Source organism: Sarcophilus harrisii, chromosome 3, assembly GCF_902635505.1.
Source record: "Sarcophilus harrisii chromosome 3, mSarHar1.11, whole genome shotgun sequence".
Classification (NCBI taxonomy): domain Eukaryota; kingdom Metazoa; phylum Chordata; class Mammalia; order Dasyuromorphia; family Dasyuridae; genus Sarcophilus; species Sarcophilus harrisii.
The window spans coordinates 589,651,126-589,673,826 of NC_045428.1; the positions used below are offsets into that span (position 1 = coordinate 589,651,126).

Sequence of the window (22,701 nt, forward strand, 5' to 3'; positions counted from 1 at the left end):
GCTCTTTAATATTTGAAGATAACTATCTTGTCTTCCCTAAGTCTTCTATTCTTCAGGCTAAATAAATATTCTTTAAAGATCCTTCAACACATTGTCAGATGAAAGGGACACAAGAGTGTTCCCCATTTCAGGTGCCCTTCTCCAAAGGTTTTCACCTCTCTCTCCTCCTAGCTTCTAAAGTCCAAGTTCAGATGTTCTATCTGTCCCCCAGAACAGCCCTTGATAGACCCATAGCAGGTGCTTGATATTGTCCAAATTGAACTGAATCATTTCTCTTCCCAGCTACCAACTCCAGACATACAATTAACTACATTCAAACATGCAAGGCCACTTTCTACAAACCATTAAACCAGGAAATACTCTATTCAAGCTGAGATTCTAATTTACTCCTAGTTAACTTTACTTTTAGTTCCCTGGATTTGGTCTGTCTAAATCAAAGTGCAATTATAGACAGACAAAAAGTCTTTATACACATCTTCAACAGAGAAAATTTTCATAGGAAGCACCTACTACCCCAGGATAACCCCTACCTTTATCCAAGTCCAAAACCTTCAATAAGCACTGACTTATTACTTATTTCCACAAAGTACGATAGTAGTGTCCAGCCCTACAAGGGCATTTCTGTCCTGGTCCACTTTGGTGCATATTTTGGTTCAGAAGTTAATTTGAAAGCCCAGCAAGTTTACCAGGCTGTTTTGTATGCACAAGAGCTATATCTGTGTGAAAATGAAGGTTTTTCTTAGACTTGTCAAGATCTTTTGCTCAGGGAAATGTGAATCAAAGATCTGAAAATGTGTCAACAATGGAAGGAATGATTTTCTACTAAAGTAATACAACAGTCAGAAAAATCCTTGCAGAATACATTACAAGATAAATACAGGAAAGGGAGTAAGTGAGAATTAAATTTTTCTATATTCACCACTCAATTATTTTTGGAGAAAATAGGAAGGTAGAGCAATGAAGAAAAAATGAAATTCTGTGAACTCAAAAAAAAAAATCTTTAAATTACTTTTCATTTCAACTGTCTAACTCTCTAGTCAAAAAGCATCTTATCAAAGGAAATGAAGGGACTTGCTTTAAGATGACTCTGGCTTCTAGGTGAGTGGAGAACGGACTGAAATAGGGAAGAGACTAGATTTGGAGTTAAACCAGAAAGCTACATTCCTTTCCTGGATCTTCCTCCAGATCATGCTTTCAAAAATGTCCCACAGGGATCTGTCCAGGGTCATCTGCTTTTCTCCCTCTGTATTGCTTCATTTGGTGATATCCACTGTTGATTTCACCTTTGTAACACCTCTCAAACATATCCAGTCCTCTCTCCTGATACTGTCATTACCCTGATGCAGACTCTTATCACCTCACACTTGGATTACTCAAGTCTCTCCTCTACTCTAACTTCATTCAGCCACCAAAGTGATTTTCTTACAAGCACAGATTTGACCCTGTCACATGAACTCCAGTAGTTCCCTCTCATCACTAGCTTCAAACATAAAATTCTATCTGGTGTTCAAAGCCCTTCCTAACCTAGGCCATCCTTTCTAGGCCTCCAGGAAGAAGATGCTCTCTTATTAGCTCCAGGCATTTTCTCTGAAATTTTCCCTCTTTGTCTCAGCATCCTCGTTTGTTTACCTTTAAGTTCCAACTAAATACCCATCTTCTACAGGAAGCTTTTCCCTAACCTTCTTGATTCTAATGCCTCCATTCTGTTAATTATTTCCTATTTATCCTATTAAATATATATCCTTTTCAATACCCTACTTAAAATTTTGACTCCAATTGGCACAAATGACAGAAAATACCAATTCTTATTCCCAAACTTCTCAGTCCCAGAGTTTACAACATGTTCTATTAAATGATACACGATTAAGGGCTATAACACTGGGGAAAGGAAAGGAGCAGTGTCCAGGAGCAAAATATCTCAAGGCCCAAATGGCCTGCAAGAAACTCCTTCCTAGTTCAGTTTCCAATATGTGATATGAAAGATTAAGCTGCAGTGGAGGATGGGAAGGCATACCAGAAAGGAAAATAGCCAAACAGGAAAAAGGGAAAGCACAAAATGTAATGGCTCCCTTTCCTTAAAAGAATCATCTAACCTACTGAGATACAGAAAATGTATCTCAGTAGGCACAGAGGTACAGCTAAGTTTAGTGAACAAATATTTCCATTAAAAATGCCCAGAAAAACATTAAAGTTTTCCACATACTGAAAATACAGTGGTAACATGGTCTTTGGCTAAGGTGCCACATAGATATATTTAAATAAAACCCAAGCTCTTTAATATCCCTTTTCTTCCTTCTTAGAGGCAGAAAGGCATGCTCAAAGCTTAAACACAGGCAAACAAATCCACCAATTCCAGGAATATAAATAGTGACAGCCATGATACTGATACAATTCACTGCTAGAACTATAAAAAGTAGCACTCACCCTCACTGACTCTCTTTAGTCTTTGGTAACCAGGACCAGAGAAGGAGATGACCAATTCCATACCTTTTACCAGAGATGTTACTATGACAACATATAGATTATATAAATAAAACAGTAAGCTCAAATTCAGTCTCTCCCCTAGAAGGAAACTTCCAAGACCAGCTTGCAGCCAGTCAGGTCAATCTAAAAGCCACCTCTAATTTGCCAATAGCAAAATACTACAAAAGTAGAAAAAAATGCATCCAACTGCTGCTGCCCTCATTAAATGGAACACACAGGGAAACTTGGAGTGGAATTGTGCCTTTTCCTAGCTAGCAGACTTAACTCCCTCCAACTGGGTGTTAAACCAGTTCAGGCTCTGCCTGTTAAAAGACCACTGCCCTCACTTCTCTCAGCCAAGCCTGTGACTGAGACAGCTGGACATTACGATGCCTGTGTGGTCCACGGGAGTCCAATGGAACTAACAGAAAAAAAGCCAAACATGTGGGAAGTTTGGAAGTCGATTCGCCACAGGCAGCCTTGGACATAGTAGCTCCCAGGTCTCCAAGCACTCATGTCCCTCCTAGTTCTCTTTTTATTTTTGTGACCACCTTTTCTCAGGTTTTTACAGGATCTTCGTCAAGGTCACATATACCTTGTGGATGTCCTCCAAGGATCTTTGTCCTGGGGCCTCATTTATTCTACCTCCTAACCTCTTTTTAAAAAATGGTTGAAAACATTCAAAAACAATTTTTTGAATGAAGTTAACAAATATTCTGATGTCAATCATCCTACCTGAAAAATTCCAGAGGTTCCCAATATCTAGATTAAAATGTAAAATCCCCTATCATTCAGACTTTTTCATGACCTCCCCAATCTTACTCTCTCCCCCTACATATTCTATAATCCACTGACAGTGGCTTCCTAGGCATTCCTACAACAAGACATGCTATCTCTTGACTCCAGGCATTTTCACTGGTGGTCCCACAGTTCTGAAATTCCCTCCCTCCTAATCTGCCTCCTGCCTTCCTTCAAATTTCAGCTAAAAATTCTATCTTCTACAAGAAGTCTTTCTAACCCCCCCCCACCTTTTTTAAAGAGTTTGTTGGGGGTTGGGGGTTGGGGGAGAGAGGATTCCTCCTTTTTTTTTTTTTAAAAGGTTTTTATTTTCAAAACATATGCATGATTTTCAACATTCACCCTTACAAAAAAGGAAAAAAAATTAGAAAGAAAAAAAAAAAAAACTCAAGCAAAATAACAAAAAAAGGTGAAAATATTATGTTGTGATCCACATTCAGTTCCCACAAGACCACTGGAAGTGGCCTGAATCATCTTGTTGAAAAGAGCCACATTCATCAGAATTGATCATTGTATAATCTTGCTATTGCTGTGTACAATGTTCTCCTGGTTCTACTCACTTCCCTTAGCAACAGTTCATGTAAATCTCTCCAGGTCTTTCTGAAATCATCCTGCTGATCATTTCTTACAAAACAGTAAGATTCTATAACATTGATATACCATAATTCATTCAGCCATTCCCCAACTGATGGGCATCCACTCAGTTTCCAATTTCTTGCCACTACAAGAAGAGCTGCTACGAACATTTTTGTACATGTGGGTCCTTTTCCTTTTTTTATTATCTCTTTGGGATACAGGTCCAGGAGAGACTGCTGGATCAAAGGATATGAACAGTTTGACAGCTCTTTGATCATACTCCAGAATGTCCCAACTTCTCTTAATTCTAATTCCTTCCTTCTGTCCATTAAGTCCAGTTTATCCTGTATCTATACATCTATTTTTTAGCACTCCATCTATGTATCTACCTATATATCTATTTTGCTTTTGGAGAAAATAGGTATTAAATGACTCGCCCAGGGTCACACAGCTAGTCAATGTTTGAGGCCAGATTTAAATCCAGGGCTATTGCTCTATCTGCTGTGCCACCTCTCTTCCCCATCTATCTTATTTTTATAGAGCTGTTTATATGTTGTCTTCCCCATTAGAATGTGAATTCCTCAAGAGCAGGGGTATCCTTTGCCCTTCCTAGTGTTTTTAGAAAGCATAGTGTCTGGCACAAGTTATTCAGTTGTGTCTGACTCTTCAATGCCAATGCTGTCCCTGGGATACATGGACATTTCTTGCCAAAGATCCTGGTGGGGTTTATCATTTCCTTTTCCAGTGGAGTGAGGCAAACAGGTTAAAAGACCTGCTCAGGATCACATAGCTAGTAAATGCCTGAGGTCAAATTTGAACTCAGGTCTTCCCGACTAAGGACCCAGCACTCCATCCATTGAGCCACCTAGCTCCAGGGCACATAGTATTCACTTAATAAATGTGTATGAACTATTATCCTATGGGATGATCTGGCATGGACAGAATTTTGGGAAAATTCTTTCCTACAGAAGGAAGCATACACAACAAACTAACATTTTTCTGCTCTTCTCCTTTCTCCCATCTTTCCAAATAAATGGAGCCTAAACTTATATAAACAATCATACATGATAAAACTATATAAGATCGTGCTATGTGTCCTTCAAGTGATGTTGACTCAATGAATTTGAATCAAGTTCAACAGTTACACAAAGTGATCAGCTTCCATCTCTGTTCCAGAGTCATCAGAAGTCCAATGGCAAGTTAAGATGACTGATGATGGGATGGCCATGAATGGTTCTGACATCTTCCACATCTGACAAAGCTCTAAATACCGGCTGCAGCAGCCTTTATGGCCACTAGGACAAACTTACCATTCCCCTATTCTGCCAGGGAGTCTTCAAGTGCTTGGAGTAAACCTTCCCCTAACTCACTGATGAATATGAGACCTGCTGGTTACTCTCAATCTGGCTTAGCTCATCAAGGTGTGACTGATGCTCATGCTACAACTTCTTGGAATCATAGGTGAGAGTTGGGTATATCAAGAAGCCACCAAAAGGGGAGCAGGCCTGAAAAGGCTCAGCAAGCCCTTACACCAGAGGCGCTAGTTCTTCTGAATACCCCATACACCCAGACATATATAAGACAAATGTATATATCAGATAACTGGAACCACACCATTTACAAAACTCCTGATTATTTCTATGCTTATTTTACAAATCTTAAAAGTAATGAGTTGCTGCTCTGCCCCCCCCCCAAAAAAAAATTTCAAATTCACTGGTTTCATATAGAAAACGAGCTGTATATAATTAAAAAAAAAAAACAAAAAACAAGTACTGCACTTATTTAAGTTGCAATGTTTCATCTGGAATGCTAATGGGTAGACAATTCACATATATAATTGTAATTTCTTAGGTAAGCTAGATCTTGCTGTCCCTGATTCCAGTCATATAAATAGCAAGCCAACTTGCATATTTTACAGTTTTCACTCAGGCCTGCTTCAAATTTATTTCTGTTGCTTTCATTTTTAAGACTTGTATTTAGGCATCTTTACTAAACAGGTTTCCTCAAGCCAGAGAAAAATGTCAAAATGCAATACTTGCCCTTGCCCCAGAATTGTGCCAGATGGCTTTAAGATTTATAAACTCTGTTTAACTGGCATATGATTCCCCTCCCTCACTACCCCAAAACTCTATCCTATATAAAACTTATCTTTAAAAGCAGTCATGATTCTCAGTTTCTCCATTATTCTCTCCAACTTTCCCAACACTGAACTTTTTTTTGCCAAAACCTCCTGATGGACACTTCATTTGATATTCAACCTAAGACTTCAAACCTGATATTAAATTAGTGAGGCACAGGTGATCCAGAGAAAGGCTTAAATCAAAGTATTCTAGATATATGAAAAAATAGTGATCCTGGGAGAAAAGAAGAGGAGCAATGTGGTATTTTTAAAACATGAAAAAAACTAAGGAAGGCTTGAGTCAGCTAAGAATATTTCCACAGCTCCTACTTGTGGTTTAGACAAGAAGGATATATAGTTGTCTCTCCCTCAACCAACATTTTCCTGTCTCTTCCAGAGATAGCTAAATGAAACTTTATTTTTAAAAATCTACCCCTCTGCTTTGCCTCCAGGTAAGAACAGAGACTGGAGCCACTGCACACAGTGATCTCACCTCCCAGTGTGCCTCCTTGGCAGGGCCTCCAATATTGTTTTTAGTGAATTTCCTGTGTGAGTTCTTAAAACAGGAAACTGCTCCTGTGCCTGAAGTTGGGAGCCGGTTCTAAGTCATTCCATCCAAATCTAAACAAAGGCTTTTTTGTGTTCTTCCTTTAAAACACACACACACACACACACACACACACACACACACACACACACAAAACAAGACTTCCCCACACTTTGTACTGAGTACCTTCAGAATTAGATGCATTTACAATGACCTCAGCCTTTGCTGGTAATTAGCAATTTAAAAAACCAGAAAAGTCCAGGTCCTCTATAACGATCATCAATTAATCAACTTGACCTTACAAATCAAAGTTGATTTGGCTCAGCAGGCACCCCATGGCTACCCTCAACAGTGACTACAAACTACTTTGTAATGGGTTGATTACATTGGAATAATCATGTAGGAGGGGTGACAGGCTGCTAGGGGCCCCACTCCAAGTGTTGACAAGTTTTAATTAACACCCCTGCTAATTAAACCCTGGCACAGCTAAAAGAGAGAAAAGTGCTCATCTTGCAAGTGATAAAGTGTTTGGATTTGCAAAGTTCCCCGTGGCTTTCTTAAAGTGGGCTTCCTGGGTCTCTAGTAAGCACACCCTGTTCTTCCCCATGCAAATCAGGCCTGGAGGCACGTTGGGGAGTCAGCCGGTATTTTTCCATCTGCCTTTTTGTCAAAGGTTTGAAGAATGTGGAGCTGCTGGCTAGAGTGGCCCTCAACTGGGGATGGCTTTCTTCAACCTGGAGCTACTCCTTTGTCATTTCCTGAACCCTGAAATGGCTGCTTTCCTCACTGCTCTGAGTCAGCTGTCACTGCTGTAACATTTTCCAAGTTTGCTGCCCTAGTGCCGGTTAGGGAGAGGCCAGGCCACTGACATTCTCCTCATTCTTTTGCCTTATTAGGCTGTTGATATGATTGTTTTTGGGGAGATTGAGGCTAACTTGAGGAATGGTAAGCAGGAAGCGACTGGGGAGGGGGAGAAAGGAGGGGGAAGGGGAGAAAAGAAGGAAAAAGAATGAAACAGGATGCCAGAACTTTAGGAAGTACTACAGGAGGAACAAAGCACAGCTGCTATTGGATTTCCAAAGGCTTCTATACTTACAACTCGGGGATGGAAGAAGGTTACTACACCTCTCCAGCTTATTAAGCTCATTCCTGGACAGCTATTTTTAGGGTTATCAGTTTGAAACCCTTCCTGTATCTACACACACTAACCAGAAGTTGGCTGACACAAGTCTGTGGGCACTTCTCACTTCAGTTGATAAGAATTTTATGTTTTGAGAAGGGGGAGAAGGGGAGGGGGGGAGGAACAGAATAGAACTAATGCTGACGCTTACTTGAGCAACAACAAGTTGGATTATTCATGAACAAGCCTTCTTGGCAATGCCAGTGGTTCATCCACACAAAACTGAGGTCAAGGTGTATAGGCAAATAGGTGAGGGTCCTGGACACACAAACTTTCAACATTGAAACAAGGGGACACTGAACAGGCAAAGTACTCTGGACACCAGCCCATAGTAATTAGAGACTGTTCCGGCATCATTAAGATCAAACCTAAGTGGATTGTTCTAAACAGGCCAAAGGGCATTTGTTCTAGCATTGTATTTAGAATATTTAAACTCATTTTCAGGAAAGGGGTTGTGTTGACTATTTTTGCCTAAAAAACAAACAAACAAAAAACCCACCTTGTCTGTTAGCTACAGTTATGAATGATGCATCAAATGTGAAGGGTAAAGTAGCAAAGTGCTGACTATCTGTATACCTCAAGGATTCTGACAAGAGACATAAACACCAGATCCCCAACTCAGCCATTTCAACAGCTTCTGTTGGACTAAAAATATAGGCATGTGGCCCCTACATCTTTCAGCATGCTATGGACCTTGACCAACACAGATCCCAAACACCAAGTGAGATACCATATGGCACTCATCCACTCCTCCCAACACAACTGGGATATCATGGCTCTGGCCCTGACATTCTGGAGCAATCCCAGTGACACAACTCTCATCTAATATGTGGTAGCACTGAAGAACCAGTGGCCAACTGACTTAAAAGGCTTATTCTTACAGCTATTAAGAGCATGGGGATCAGATCACCACAAAGCTGTCTGACCTGTACCCACTTTCCTAACAAAGGATGAAGCAATACATTCTTTCGCTACAAACCACAATCCCCAATTGCAATCTATTGCCTCTGCAAATGAATACCTTGCTAGCATTGCTTAATCTTCAGAAAGGGAAAAGCAGACTTTCTCTCTAAAGGATCACTAGTCATTGCACCCCTATCTTTTTGCAGAGCAGGGAAGGAAATAAAACCCCAGCTATATTAACTTACAGTATCTCTCTCGCTCTCTTTGCTCGTGTTGCCTGACCAAGTAACAAAGGAATCAAGTACCAAAGGAATGTCACCTAACTTTTTAAAAACTCACTTCATGTTGAATCCCAACACTTTATTTTTGTTTAATACAATTCTTGTCAATCTCAATGGCTGATTTCTGTCTTCTCTCTCTAGGACATCTTACAGTCTTTCAAAGAAAGAAACTACCTTTTGAAACCAAGTGGAACAAAGTAATTTTGCCAGTCAACTGGTTATCTTGGCATGGGTCAAGAACTCAACAAGCCTATGGAGAACATTGTTGCATCGAAGTGATACACACAACCCTGACAATTTGAGTAAGGTCTAAACATATTGGAGTTCTCCCTCGGTAAGAAAACCTAGGTTCCATAATCATGAATTTGAAAAGGAGAACTGGGAGATTAGTTGAGTAGACAATAACATTTTTCAAGTGGCACAAACTCAAAAAACAAAACTGTACCACTTACACAAAGTCAGTCTTGTAAATTTACATGTCACCCTTGTTAATGTTCTCTTCATGAGAAGCCATTAACAACGATCTTAAGGTCTAAAATCCTCTTTAATGCTCAGCAATAGCATACGAACAACAGTAAACACCTGGGAAGGGTTCATGGAAGGTTGGGAGATGGACATGACTTTAGGGTGTATTTTTATTTATTTATTTTTAATCTTTTGGCTTAATGTTTTCTGGAGTATACTCTCCACTAACTAAACTGTTCTAAGGATAAACATGTAGAGCAGGTTGTTTAGGAAAAGGAAACATGTCAGTTCAAGAGTGCTATAAAAGTGATAAGTTATACCTGCTTTCCAGTTTGATGTTGGTCCACAATAGCTTCCCACTATCCGATAACCCACAGGCAAGATGGGTTAAAAACTGACATATCAATTTAGTGGTGTATGTCTCCCTGTCTTGCAAATCTGAATCCAAATAATATGGCTGGGTGATCAGAAATTACAAAATTTAAATACTGCTTACTCTAAATATCCAGATAAAAATACAAATAAACATATTCTATCTTTTCCATTATATTTTCCCAAATATTCTCCAATACCCCTTTGCCCAGTGAATACTCAAAAGTCATACTTTCCAAGAAAGGCCATAGGAATTTCAACTCACCTCCTTCATGAAGGTTTCCATGACTGACCTCACCTGCCCTGGAATACCCCTCTAGCACGGCTCCCTTGCACTTCTGTTCTCAGTCCGGAACTGTACTGTATTATTTGCACGTGTTGAATGGTTGCTTTGTAAATCTATTTTTCAACTGTCTCATATGTGTGATCTAGCTCCTCACCTAGACTGGAAGCTCCTTGAGAGTAGGAACTATGTCTTCTTTCTCAAAACTGTCACTCTCAAAGCAATTCAGTGCTGCACTCTGAACAGAAGAGGTATTCAACAAAGGCTGCATGTGGATTAGCTGGCTGGTCATGTTTCTTTCTACCTGATGGTTTGACTCCAGAGCCCATGCAGCCCCACTCATATTACAGGTGATGCTAGTTCACTGTAAAACAAAGATAACATCTAGTAACCACCAAGTTGGAGGGCACTTCTAGTCAAATGACAACTGCTAAAAATCCTTCAAAGGCTCTTTATCTTATTCAAATTTTCAATATCACCTAAGAAAGATAATTACAGCACAAACACCTTTCCTGTTCAAGGGAATGAACTAGAGAATATGTCAGGTTGGCATGAATGCCACTCAATGGAAACTTACAGTTAGCTGTATCCATACTAAAGTAGATGTAAAGCAACATAATCCAACAAATTTTCCATTCATCAGCCTCAATTTTTCCTCCTTCCTAAGTTCTGGGCAATTTTTTTAAGGGAGAAGTTTTAATTTTTGTCTTTAATGGAAAAAAGAGAAAAAACAGGCCCATCTCTCTTTCCTAGCAGCATTTAAAAGATTTCATAAGTTCACACAGTGAAGGAGGTGTAGGAGGAATAGGATAGCCAGAACTAAAATATCCTCTGTTTTCAAGTTCTCACTATATTCTTTAAAGTGGATAAGCAGGTTTGTCAGTAAAAGGATATTTTATCCAACTGTTATTTTGCATTCTCTTGGTGAGGTAGCTTTGGCCTTCAAGTCATGCCCAAGGCAGAATGAAAAAAAGTTGTTGTCATATTCATTCATACATGCCATTTATGAACTTATCTCCTCAGATGATGTTTGTAAAGTTAACACTGTGGGACACATTTCCAAGTTGTTTATTACCTGCTATATCCCTCTTTCCATTTGGAAAGCAGAACAAGAAGCTTGGTAACCTACAACTTTGAATAAAAGAGTTGCTGATGCAACTAACACCATAATAGTGCTCTGATTTTTTTTTTTTTAAATCCAGTTGAACATTTAGTATTTAATGCTTAACATTAAGCCAAATTGTTTTTTAGGCAACAGAACCAATGTGTTCTTCCTCCTATGAGAGAGAAATATCCAAGAAGCAGAGGGGAAGGGAATAGGGATTCAAGGGAAGAGTTGATTTAAAAATGTCAGCTTTTTGGCCCTTTACTTCCAAAAAGTAACCCACCAGCCTTTCTAAGAGATGTTTTTAGAAAAGCAAGTGGAAAATTCACCAGGTGAAATGAGAATTTTTTTGTTTCTTGGTTATGCTTTAGGGTCCTCCCATCCTGCTCATATGATAAAGTTAAACTTTGCTAGATAGAAAGCCATATTACAGCATAAACCCATAATTCAATGACTGCTGAAGTTCTAATCAAGGGGCCTTCTGCAGAAATGATCAAAAAAGATAATGTAAGCTATTATTTTCTTTGATGTTCTAAAGCCCTCTAACTCCCATCTGAGAAGTTTATTTTTGCTGAGCCCAAACAAAGGTTTGTAAAGTCTGGGTAAGAATACCCCCTGACCATGGCTTTAAGGTGGTTCTGCTAGTCGGTTTGTTTTTGTGTAGACATAGCCCAAATCAGCTTCCTCATTACTACAAATCAACAGAACCACTTCCAAGCTTAACAAGAGCTTTCATTAAGGAGCCATGATCACTTAACAATAACACTAAAACAAAGCCAAAGTCACAGACCACTGAAGACTGCAAGAAAGACAAACTATACTGCGACAATTCAACATATACAGGACTGCCTGCCATCTAGGGGAGGGGCTCGAGGGAGAGAGGGGAAAAATCAGAAGAGAAGTGAGTGCAAGGGATAATGTTGTAAAAAATTATCCTGGCATGGGCTCTGTCAATAAAAAGTTACTATAATAAAAAAAAAATTTTAATTAAAAAAAAATTTAAAAAATTAAAAAAGAAAAAAGAAAATGAGGATAATAATAATAAAAAGGTTAAAAAAAAAAACAAAAAAAACAAAGACAAGCTAACCCCTCCCAGCAAGATGTAAGACACTATGGCAGAACAGCTACATGTAACTGGAAGTCTACTAAGTGATTCATTTCCTGGGGAAAAAGCTTCCTCTCTCTAGGTGAAGGATTAGTCCACACCCTTCAGCTTAGCTGAGAATGTTCATTACTCCAAATTGCCACCATCAGAGATAACATGGTCCAGAACCAAGAGACCTTTATCTGGAATCAGAGCACCTGGGTTCAAATACTAGCTTTGTTACTTAATATCTATGTGATCTTGGAGGCAAATTCCTTAACCTCTCCTGGCTTCAAGTTTCTTCACCTATAAGATGAAGGAGTTAGATTAGATGATTATGGTCCCTTCCAGGATCTAGCCTAGGATCCTGTGATCCTACTAAGTGTCAAAGAACCAGATGAATTTGATTCAGCGACTACCTAGCTATAAAGCAAGTGAAAGCCCCTCAACACCAAGTCAGTGGGACTTGGCAAAGACAATCAGTGGCCAGACACAGACATAAACCAACCAAGAAAGCTTAAACTATAACTCAAACCTCCCAGAGTGAATCAGCAGTCAAGTACAAACCATGCCTGGTATGCTCAATGAAAAAGTGCATTTATTTTTAGGAAAGAGGGATGCTAGCCCCAGAGCTCCTAGGCAGGCCCTATTTGGCAAGAATTACTTTTCAGTTATTTATTAAAGAGGTCTAAAACTTCTCGAAACCGAGGGAAATGCCCAAGGAAACATTCTGTCATGCATTTTTTCTCTTTCAAGGCCAAATATTTGTCCCTCTTAATTCACTGTACCAGGAGCAGTATAAAAGTTTTACTAAAAATTATGGCACTGTGTATGAGAAATTATAGAGAAAACAAGACAGTGTTACCCTGGGATGGCAATCTCCTATGATCCATGACCACCCTGAACATGATGCCACAAAAACTCAACAACTGTTTAAGCTTTCTCATTCAAAAGGCATGGTTTCCTACTAGCTTTCCCTTGGCCAGTTAACTTAGAAAGCCTAATGCAAAAACCTTTTTCTCAAAATGGTCAAGAGGGCTTGGTCCTCAAGCATATCCCTTTCCTGTTCTATGCCTTTATTCAAGGCCACCACCAGTAACCAGAGTGTCCAGCAATTTGAGCCCACATCTCTAAAAGCCATCTTAATGCAGACCTATCTGTTTTATAGTCAAATTCCACCACAGACTTGGCAGTGCTGTAGAAATAATCCCCCAAAATAAAACTAGATGCCTCACAATCCTGGTGATGTTTACTGTCTGGCTTTGCTTCAAGTCCACAAAATAAGAATCATCACCAGTCAGAAGACAACTTATGAGAGAGGGTGATTCATCAAGTTACTCTGGAATCACCTCCATAAGTAGGCAGACTTGGTAGCTCTGCTTCTAGACATTTTAGATTTCCAAATTGGAGTTTTTTCATGGACCAGATCTGGTAAACTAGACCTAAGACTCAAGAAAACTTCAATAAAAGCCTACTGAATGAATAAAGGCAAACCATGGTAATACTAGGTGAGAAGATATGATAACAATATTTAACATTTTTATTTAAAAAGCTCTTGACAACTTAAATAATGAAAATATTCAGGCTGCCATAAGGTCAGATGGAAGAAAAATGCTGTTTACTGTTACTGAGATGGAGGAGAGGATAAGGCTTTGAAATGTTCTTGTGGAATGAACTCTGCTTCAGTGTTAACAGAAAATTGTAAAGAATTTTGTGTACAGGCCAGACAGCTTTTTGGTTTGTTAATATTTGTTAAAACACACACACACACACACACACACACACACACACACACACACACCAACAACAACAACAAAACCCAGTTAAAAACATATAGATAAATTTGGTCTTGCTGTTAAGAAATCACATAGCTAAGATTCCAACACAGAAAACTCCATCAAACAGACATACATACCTCAGTAAGAAAACCACTAAAGTCTGGCTGGTTATGGCCTTCTGTCTCATATATCACCTCCTCCACTCCACCCAATAGATTAATTAAACATTTTCACCTAATTCACTGCTAAATACAAGCTACAAGCTTTCTCTAGTCCAGCATAGATATAGAGCACATTATTCTTCCACTGCTAAACTAAGCTAGGTAAGGGAAGTTTTATTTGGATTCCATGTTAAAGTACTTAAACATTAGCCCAAACCCGTTCTGTCTCTTATCAATGAGCTCTGGAGGGGAGTATTTTCCAATTTAAATTTATAATTTTCCAAGTTTGAAACCATCAACAAGAAATTCTAGTTGTCAAGAAAATCAAGATTTACTCTACTTATCACAATAGAGTTATTGAATGCTTATGATAAAAGATTACAGATTTTTTAAAATGCTACTAAATAAATGAGCATTTTAAAAAATTAATGTCTTCCTCTGGTTTTTATTCCAGTCATTCCAGGATATAGCCATTCCTTTCTACTCCCCTCCCTCCCAGTGAGCCTTCCCTTATAACAAACATTTTTTAAAGAATAACAAAAATAAAACAAGGAAGTTTACAATATCTCCAAGGGAGGGCTGGACTCTTTTAATCTCCATTTATAGTAGGAAAAGATACTCAACTAGGGGCTTAGTAAATCCAATTCTAGTCCAAGATGACACTAATCAGTTCTGTGGGCTTTAGTTTCCTAATCTAAAATATGAGGGTGTTAAACTACTGGTTTATCTAGTCTAGCCCATAAAGAGCTCAAACTTGAGAATCTATAATGTCAAGAAACAGGGCCTATTTATATAGCTAGTTCTGATGTAATAACCCTGGAATTTTAAAATCTGTTTCTCACTGAATAGCAAACAAATCTCAATATGAGGGAGCTTATTTAAAAAGATGAGTATTTCTCATATCTCCACACAATTTTAGATAAGAATTAATTAAGAGATTAATATTTAAAATGTGAAATGTCTCTCCAAGAAATCTGTCTCTTCAGAAAGCACTAACTTACAGTTGCTGAACAACTAATAATGAGAGATACTTGCCTACCCTTTTAACAATTAACTCCCTCCCCTCTTTGAGATCTGTTTTCCCAGCTATAAAATGAAGGGATTGAATCAGATTATTTTAAGGGTCCTTCCAACTTAAATTCTTAGATATTACTGGTAGCCAAGACTCACATCATCCAAACTGCTACTTCTATCTACTACATGCAATTCAGAACTCGAAAAACAAAAACCCACTAGAAAGTTAATGATAAACATCACTCACCCCCCTGCACCTTTGGGAAAAACCTTAAAAGCATAAAGTAAACCACAATGTCTTCTTTATTCTAGCAGGAAGCTGTAAACACTCAACGTTTTTGCATTATTAGCATTCCAGGATCAATTTTATCATTTCAACATTGTCAACAAACTATACTTCCCAAGATGACTTCATTGAGCTACAAACTAATTCTGCTACATTCAACTAATCCTACTTCATGTCACTGATTCCAGTAAAAGACAAAGACTCTGTTCTGCTCTAAATTGGAAGAAAAACATTAAAATAAGCCTTTCTTAACTCAGATGGAGGTTAGCATTTTTGCTTTTGTATTCAGGGCTCAAATATCCAGCTGAGCCAATCAGTTCACTAAAAAAAAATCATATGTGATTAGCAACTGCTGAAGCCCAGATCTAAGCTATTCAAGCATTCAACAAAATAGTTAAATTTCTTTCTTCTTCAAGGAAAAAAAAAAGTAAATAATCCATTGTCTGGAAATATTTCAACATATACAAGCAAACATCAAATATCCTATTATAGCAATACAACAAAAATTTCAGGAAAGTAGAGTAGGTTCTACTGTGACTGCCACCAACTTGGAAAGTCATTGGACTTTTCTATACCTTAATTGTCTCATCTGAAAAATGGGGACATTAACAGCTGTTGGCTCTCACATTTGCTATGAGAACAGGATGACAGTGGAAACGTGGAAGCACTTTAGGAAGGAAAAAAATTAGTATAACACAAAGAATTTTTCTTAAATCAAGTACTCCTGAGATGTACTCCTTCCATCAGAGATACAAAATTAGTTTCCTTCTCTTCACTATACACATCAAAAATATGCTGATACTTCTGGGACAGAAGGAGCCAATATTTTCTGGAGCAGTAACAGGTGGCTAATAGCAAATTCCAAACAAGTTCAATCCACTCTCTAAGTTTACAGTTAAATAAATCAAATCAGGAAAGAAGACTCAAGTCTTGTCTGGAATGGCTACTGCTAAAGGGAAATGCAAAAAAGTTAACCAAAATGGGACAGTCTTCCAATGAACATTCCAAGCTAATTTCTTCATGACAGGAGGAAGGGTTCCACAGGGAGGAGGAAAGTGGGGATGGAAGAGATACTGAAAGCTAAAATACAACCAAAAAAGGCCCAGTTCAAAGACAAATGTCTCAGTGGACTACGTGCTAAATTTGGGATTTTGTAATCCCAGGGAGACCACTAACTAGAAAAAAAAAAAAAAAACTTTCCAAGACTGATGTAACACTACATTTGCCAGTTAAAATTTGCAGCTGCTTAGTTTTGGGTGGAGAAGGAACAAGAAGCATTGGGTTTCCCTCCATCTTTAAAAATCACCATCCCAAAAGCTACATATAGTAACATTCCAACAAGACTGCCCTGACAGAAAGGAATTCCTAATCAATGAACCTTGAATTCCTCTCTCTAGGAGGTAGACTAAAATTTAGTAACCTGTATACCTGAGTATTTCTTAGTAAAAATCCAATCCTGACATTTTGTAACATACTAGTACCTAAATTATCTAACGGCCATGAGTTTTAGGTAGTCTTCAATCAGGTTCCATTATAATTTCACTTTTAACTTCCACAAGTTCCACAAGATCAACATTTAGACTAAAGCTCCCAAACTACCTATGATATAAAGGTTTCTTTCTTTTACAGGATTGTCTATTTGTAGATTACAGGATGTCTATTTGTACAAGCAGGAACTTCCGACTATCTTTAATAGGTCACTGTTTTAGTTACCACTCCAATAGAATTACTAACTTGCTATCATTCGTCTCCAGTTGGTGGAAAGCTTTTGTTATTTGTTAAAAGACCTGAAATGCAAGGGAATCTCAGGTAGCCAATAGAAACAGGGATAATTTTAAGACAAAGAAGTTGGTTTATAAAATATTAAGCACCAGTGATCAGACATATGGAGTAATGCTTGACCTCAGATGATCTTGTCTACAAGAGAAGACAACAGTCCACAACTAAACTTGTTAGGCTCTCCAAAAGTGCAGAGTGAATGTTGTCTTCAAAGGGACAATCTTCAAGCCTGGGCAATCTACGGCAAGCCTTTAAAAATAATGTGGTGGCAAACTGAAAGGTTCCATCCAGACAATCTCACATCCCAACAATGTTCTTAAATGTGTTCTGAGGTGGGATGAGAACTGTCAGCTGGTTAACTTCTTGTCATTCCACTTAATTCTGCAAAGGTTTTCTATAGGACTAAGTAGACCAATACACCTTCCAATAGATTATTTCTCCTCAATATGTGAGAATGAACTAAGAGTTTGCAAACTTACAAAGTGTTAATTTTTTTTTTAATCTACTCTTCCACAGTTTAGATAGGAATCCAGATTTGGCTCAATACTGCTCTCTCATTTAATCAGAGACATTTTGTGAACCAATTCACATTTTAACTACCCTATGTCTTGAATATTTAATCAGAGTAAATTCTGTTCATATAGATCTATCGATATGGACCTTTATCTTATTGTTACTAAGTTATGTTTATTGATACTGAAATGTTACTGTTAATCTCCTTCAGGTTCATTAAAGTCTTCCACAAAACAGACAAAACTTGGGCTGAAGATTCTGGACATTATTAAATGAAGTTTTTTAAAAACCATTTTTAACCGGCAGTTAATTAATGGCAGTTTCCATTCAAAAAGCAGTAGCTCTTTGATGCCAAGATGGCCAAGGTGTTTGTCCTATCAGGGGACAGAGTGGGCAGACGATAACTTGAGATCACACTCTAGAACAATCAGAGACTTAGGAGAACCACAGTCTCTCACAAATGTATCATGATGTTACATCAAAGCACCAAGTCCAATTCAACTCAATCAGGTACCTTGGGATTGGCTATACATGGCCCCTCTCCCTTAATGAAAGCCCATTTCCCTAGACATCACCTTCTTCCTATCTACAGAATAGTTACTGGCGATTTTATTACTACAATGAAAACTTGTACATAAAGTACTCCCTATATATAACCCTATTATTTACAAACACCACCTTAATTCTTTGACTCTATTACTCTAGATTACACTAAACTTTTAAAGAAAAATATAAACATACTTAATAGGGAAGCCTTCTAAATGCTCTTTCCTTCACCATGTTCACCATTCATAAATTGTCAAGGACCTGACATAAATAGGAAACAATTAAGGTAATGAAACAAAATAACAGATGGATGGTTACCATTCTGCCTTTCATCAATTTTTTTTTTCATCATCGTAAAAAAAAAAAAAAAAAAAAAATCTAATCTAAAAACTAAAATACCAGCTGAACCTTCAAATAATTAGCCAGCACATAAATGCCACTCCAGCCAATGACTAGGCCCTAACCCTAAGTCTTTTACAAAGCAGGAGTGTTGCCATGAAAATATAAATCATGTAAATAGGGTGGGGGTGGGGATGCCTTTCCTTGCTGGGAATGAAAGTTTTGGAATTTGAAAAGGCTTTTCTGACCTCAATAGGCAAGCAGCATAGAGTGGTAAGATTAGTTGCATAAAACTCAGAAAGCATGGAAAAACCAGCCCAAAACTTTACCAAAGACTAAGGGACTACCCTTATGTTTTTGCTACTTTTTGTAGCACAGAAAAGATCCTCCCATTAAAAATGATGCAGTGTAATATAAAGAGGCCTTGGGAGCACAAATATCTGTAGGGATCAGATCATTCCTACCAAATCTCTTTGGAATAGATTGATAGTAGGGGTTAAAAGGGTAAAGCTACGATTCCTGCAAATCAAATGATTTCTCAGCATAATTTCTGAAACTAGAGAAATAGGGGTTATGAGTATCCCCTTCTGATTAGATACCCATCCTTCCCTAATTCCTAGAATATGCTAAGCTTTAGATATCCGTATACGTGTGCAGACATGTTGGCCAGACACTTGATACACTAAATAAGATTCACCTAGCTAAACCTGGGCAGAATTAGTATGAAAAAAAGGACAAGTTCAGCGGACTTGAGGAGTGAGGAAGACCAGGATTCAATTTTTGTTACCCTGGTCAAGTTAATTGACCTCTCTGTTCTTCAGTCTCCTTTCTGTAACGGGACCGGGATTGTACTCCCGGGGCCTCCAAGATCCATTCCCTCTTTAAACTTATGATGCTGATCTCAATTTACCCAGCCCATTTTACAGCCATTTTCTCATCCAAATCTCACAATAACTCTGGGAAGCGGATGTCATTATTATTACTCACTATCCCCACTTTACTGAGGAGGAAGTTGAATTTGAGGGGCTTAGTGACTTGCCCAAGATGTCCCAGCTAAGTCTTGGAGCCAGCATTAAATGCCTACTGTGTATCAGACCCTGTGCTGAAGCACTGAGGACACTTAAGAAAAACCAAAGACCATTCTAGGGACTCACAATTTAATGGACAGGTAGGTCGAGGGGAGAATAACAATGTGTAAACAGTCATGTACAGACAAGCTCCAGGCAGAACACGCTGGAGATGCAGAGGAAGGGTCCCATTAGAGGGGCAGGGAAAACTTCCTAAAGATGATAAAGACTTTAGCGAGATCCTGAAGGAAGCCAGGAGGTAGGCAGAGACAGTGAAATATCAAGAAATGGTGTCTTATTGTTGGAACAGCAAGGAAGTGAGATCATTAGATAGAAGAAAATATTTTTTAAATGACTGATGATGTCAAAGGCATGATTTTGAACCTAGTCTCCTCTGATTCCACACCTAAAGGTATTTCTCCACTGCTACTTTCCTTTCCTTTCATCTTTCAGAGCCCTTTCCTCCCCCCCCCCCAAAAAAAAAAAAAAACAACCCAACAACACAAAAGTAAGGGCAGAAGTGATAGCAGACTCAAAAAATACAAAAATATTAACTGGAACATGAGGCAATGGGCAGAGTCTACGCTCTACCTAGCTTGCACAAATGCTGTCAAATGTGGCAAGGAGTGGCCTTCCCTTTAACCTAGCTGATGTTAGAATAAAGGCAGATTCCCAACTTGCCAGATTTATGGAGGGGGTTTGGAGGTGAGGGGTGGGAAGAGCAACTACAGGTAATTAATTAGGCTTCAGGTTCAGAAAGGTCCTGGTTCCCATTCAATTTATGAATGATGGAGGCTGTTAGTAATAAACCAATACCCTAACTGCCTAGAGAGAGAAAGCAACAGGAGATCTTTCAGAAGAATGCAGAATGAATGCATCCCATTATTTCCTACTTTATCACCTGAGAGAAAAGAATTCTTCTCTGCAAAAACCTAGGCAATACATATAAAAGACAGACATGGTCCCATGCATATTGCTTTCCATTTTTCCAAATGCTTTGACAACTTAAGAGCCTTTTTTGGTAACCAGGTGCAGTTGTGTAATAAAGTTATTAATGTCTCCAAACAGCAAATCCTTTTAATTTTTCCCCACAACTACCTCACTCTAATGACTCTTGTGATATGGGGCAGGCTGGCATGTCCACCCCATTTAATAGATGAGGAAATCAAGGAACAGAAATTCAATGATTTTTCTCCAAAGTCTATTCCCACCTCCCACCCACTTTCTTCCCATCCTCCAAGACCTATTCTTCACCCTGTGTGGCAAACAGGCTGCTTTCCTAGCCAGCTCAGCACCAGAATTCTTCCATTGTCAGGGGCCAAGCCCAATTCAGCCTATAAAATACACTTTCCTCAAAACTGAGTTCCCCATTAGTTCTCTAAGACGCTGTTTCTCCCTCCTCAGTCCTTTAATTCCATGCCATCAGATTTTCCCCATAATTGTCTCTCTCACAGCCTACTCCCTCTTTCCAGTCACTAATCAAACCATATGCACTCCCACCCCACTCTACCTGGGCAGCTTTTCTGACCTTTTCTTTCCACTCAGTGAAATAAAACTTGCCCGGGTATAGTCCAAAACATCAGATACCCCTCCCCACAGCCCACCTCCTCTAAGCCCTTTCTGGTATTTAGACAGAAAACTCCTAACTTCTAGTTCAGGGCCCCCTCCCCATAGATGGCACAGAGACCCTCAATCAGAAATGTCCTATATCACTCCTCAGACTTTACTCCCAACAACGATTCTGACTCTTTCCCCAAATAGCTCAAATTCTTTCCACTCTCCAATAAATCAAGACCCGTTTATCACCTGCTTATGCAAGGTTCTGTGTCCCAGTAGGTCCTGGGAACAACCCATAAGCGAGACTGCTTTCAGAGGCTTTCCTGCTACGTCTGATTCCAGCACTGTCCTGTGTCCCCCCAACTCCGTCCCTTTTCCTTCCGTAGGTTACGCATCGGTCAATCCCTATCCCCCCCAGTCAGGATCTCCTTCCACCGCCACGACCTCCAGACAAGCCGCTTCTCTCCGAGGCTTCAGCCCCCGGACCTTCCCTCAGGCTCTTTCCCGGGATAACCTGGCTATGCATCTCCCCTGCAGCTATTTCGAGGACCCGTCCCGGGCACCCTCCCCACTTCTGGACTCCATCCTCTTTCTGAGATTCCAGAAGCGCTCCCCACATCCGTGCCCTCCCTCCAGCCCCGACTCCCTCTCAGACTGCCCTTCCTCCTGGGCCGCAGTCCACAGGCACCCTGCCCCTCCCTTCAGGTGCGGCGCACCTCTCACTACGGACTCCGCCGCTCGGGCGCTCCCGTGCCCCCTCCCCCGCCTCACTCCCTCTTGCACACACACTCTTCCCCCCCTTACACTAGCATACACTCGAGCACGCGCGCGCGCGCCCACACCTCTACCTCCTCGAGGGCACCTTTCTCTCCCCTCCCCCTCTCCGCAGGGCGGGGCCCCCACCCCCCAGTCTCGGCCTGGGGGGCCGGAGCCCGCAAAGGCGCGCCCGCTCCCGCGCGCCGCGGCGCCGGGGCCCGCACCTTGCGCTGCTGCTTCTCCCAGGCCGGGTCGAGCAGCAGGTCGCGGTCCCAGTCGTCCTCTTGGGCCATGTAGTCGCCGACGCCGCCTCCGCCGCCGTTGCCGCCGCTGCTGGGGCCATACTGGTAGGGCTGGTTCGCCGCGTGGTAGTCCACCATCCTGCCGCCGGCTCTCGAGCTCTCTTCGCCGCCGCCGCCGCCGCCGCCTCACGCTTCGGGCCCGCCTGCTCCGAGCTGCCGCCGCCGCCGCTGCTCTTCAGCCGCCGCTTCTCAGCCACCGCCTCCTCAGCTGCCTCTGCCTCTGCCTCTGCCACAGCCGCCGCCGCCGCCGCCGCCTCACACAGACAACCCGCCCTCTCGCCCGCGCCTGCGCAACACGGCCACCGCGCGCTCCCCGCGAGCCAGCGCGGCTGCGCACGTCGCCGCTGTCGCGCGCCACCCGCCCCCGAGCGAACCGGGGACCGCTTGCGCCTGCGCGCGGCCCACCTTCCCACCTCGCGCCCCAACG

At 40.4% G+C, this 22,701-nt stretch overlaps 1 protein-coding gene across 5 annotated transcripts in view; it reads right to left on the bottom strand.

The window, feature by feature from the left end:
* Nucleotides 1-22,414, bottom strand: part of ACTN4 (actinin alpha 4) — an 81,250-nt gene extending 58,836 nt beyond the window's left edge. For all 5 annotated transcript variants that reach the window (XM_031963143.1, XM_031963141.1, XM_031963142.1 and 2 more), the window contains exon 1: nt 22,197-22,414. In XM_031963143.1, the coding sequence (XP_031819003.1) occupies nt 22,197-22,352 (156 nt within the window). In that variant the 5' untranslated portion in view covers nt 22,353-22,414. The remainder of the gene's footprint in view (nt 1-22,196) is intronic.
* Nucleotides 22,415-22,701: the final 287 nt, after the last annotated feature.